This window comes from Coturnix japonica, unplaced genomic scaffold (assembly GCF_001577835.2).
Source record: "Coturnix japonica isolate 7356 unplaced genomic scaffold, Coturnix japonica 2.1 chrUnrandom558, whole genome shotgun sequence".
In the NCBI taxonomy this organism is placed as follows: domain Eukaryota; kingdom Metazoa; phylum Chordata; class Aves; order Galliformes; family Phasianidae; genus Coturnix; species Coturnix japonica.
This window is the reverse complement of record NW_015439937.1, coordinates 23,633-25,801: the sequence shown is the minus strand read 5'-3', so window position 1 is coordinate 25,801 and position 2,169 is coordinate 23,633. Positions and strand designations below refer to the sequence as shown.

The 2,169-nt window shown below is 55.7% G+C and overlaps 1 protein-coding gene across 1 annotated transcript in view; it reads right to left on the bottom strand.

Annotated features, from left to right (window-relative positions):
• Positions 1–531: 531 nt before the first annotated feature.
• The window catches only part of LOC107307355 (complement C3-like), a 6,852-nt gene continuing 5,214 nt past the window's right edge, over positions 532–2,169 (bottom strand). The window contains exon 4 of the mRNA XM_015850852.1: positions 532–791. Within this exon, the coding sequence (XP_015706338.1) occupies positions 650–791 (142 nt within the window). The 3' untranslated portion in view covers positions 532–649. The remainder of the gene's footprint in view (positions 792–2,169) is intronic.

The window sequence follows — 2,169 nt, the reverse complement described above, 5'->3', positions numbered from 1 at the left end:
CCCCATTGTGTTGCCCCTATTGTGATCTCCCCATTAGGGTATCCCCATTAGGGTCTCCTCATTATGGTGTCCCCATTGTCCCCCCTCCCCATATCCCCCCACCCCATGACCCCATTATCCCTTAAGGACCCCATTGGTGTCCCCATTGGGTTGTCCCCATTGTGGTGTCTCAATTGTGTCCCATTATTGTGTCCCCATTGTGGTGTCCCCATTGTCCCCCCTCCCCATATCCCCCCACCCAATGACCCCGTTATCCCTTAAGGACCCCATTGTAATGTCCCCAATGTGGTGTCCCCATTGGCCCCCCTCCCAATATCCCCCCATCCCATGACCCCATTATCCCTTAAAGACCCCATTGGGTTGTCCCCATTGTGATGCCCCCATTGTGACGCCCCTATTGTGATCTCCCCATTAGGGTGCCCCTATTAGGGTCTCCTCATTATGGTGTCCCCATTGTGTCCCATTATGGGGTCCCCATTCTCCCCCCTCCCCACACCCTCCCACCCCCCACACTACACCCACAGTCAGACCATCAGTTGGACCATCTTTAACCACATCCCCCCACCCTATAAAACAAAGAATGGGGGTGACATTGGGGGGTGGGGGGGGGAGGGAGACCCTAATGGGGTTTTGGGGTCCCCCCCCCTTATCATGTGGGGCACCCGAAGATGGTCATGGCGTCCGAGAACTCGATGAAGTCCTGGCACAGGGGCTGCAGGTCGGGGTCCTGACACGAGTCCTCCAAGGGCCAGGCCTCCAACCACGTGTCCTTCCCGATCAGGTACGAGAAGCTGGGGACAGTAGGGGGCAGTAGGGGACAGTTGGGGACAATAGGGGGCAATAGGGGGCAATAGGGGACAATAGGGGACAATAGGGGGCAGTATGGGGCAATAGGGGACAGTAGGGGACAATAGGGGACAATAGGGGATAATAGGGGGCAGTAGGGGACATTAGGGGACAATAGGGGACAGTAGGGGACAATAGGGGGTAATAGGGGGCAATAGGGGACAGTATGGGGCAATAGGGGAGAACAGGGGACAATCAGGACAGTTGGGGGCAGTAGGCGGCAGTTGGGGACAATAGGGGGCAATAGGGGGCAATAGGGGACAATAGGGGACAGTGGGGGACAATAGGGGGCAGTAGGGGATAGTAGAGGATAGTAGGGTACAATAGGGGACAATAGGGGACAGTGGGGGACAATAGGGGTCAGTAGGGGACAGTACAGGGCAATAGGGGTCAATAGGGGACAATAGGGGGCAGTAGGGGACAATAGGGGACAGTGGGGGACAATAGGGGATAGTAGGGGACAATAGGGGTCAGTAGGGTTCAATAGGGGACAATAGGGGTCAGTAGGGTTCAATAGGGGACAATAGGGGGCAGTAGGGGGCAATAGGGGACAGTACAGGGCAATAGGGGACAATAGGGGGCAATAGGGGGCAATAGGGGACAGTATGGGACAGTGGGGGACAGTAGGGGGCAATAGGGGATAGTAGGGGGCAGTAGGGGGCAATAGGGGACAATAGGGGACAGTGGAGGACAATAGGGGACAATAGGGGACAATAGGGGACAATAGGGGACAATACGGGACAATAGGGGACAGTTGGGGCAGTAGGTCCCAATAGTCCCCATAGTCCCCACATCCCCATATCCCCATAGTAGTCCCCATAGCTCCCATAGTCCCCACATCCCCATATCCCCATAGTCCCCACATCCCCATATCCCCATAGTCCCCATATCCCCACATCCCCATATCCCCATATCCCCATATTCCCCATATCCCCACATCCCCATGTCCCCATATCCCCATATCTCCATACTCCCCATATCCCCATATCCCCATACCCCATAGTCCCCATATCCCCACATCCCCATATCCCCATACCCCCATATCCCCATATCCCCATAGTCCCCATACTCCCCATATTCCCCATATCCCCATGTCCCCATATCGCCATATCCCCATAGTCCCCATATCCCCATATCCCCATAGTCCCCATACTCCCCATATTCCCCATATCCCCATATTCCCCATATCCCCATGTCCCCATATCCCCATATCCCCATACTCCCCATACTCCCCATATTCCCCATATCCCCATATTCCCCACATCCCCATGTCCCCATATCCCCATATCCCCACATCCCCATGTCCCCACATCCCCATATCCC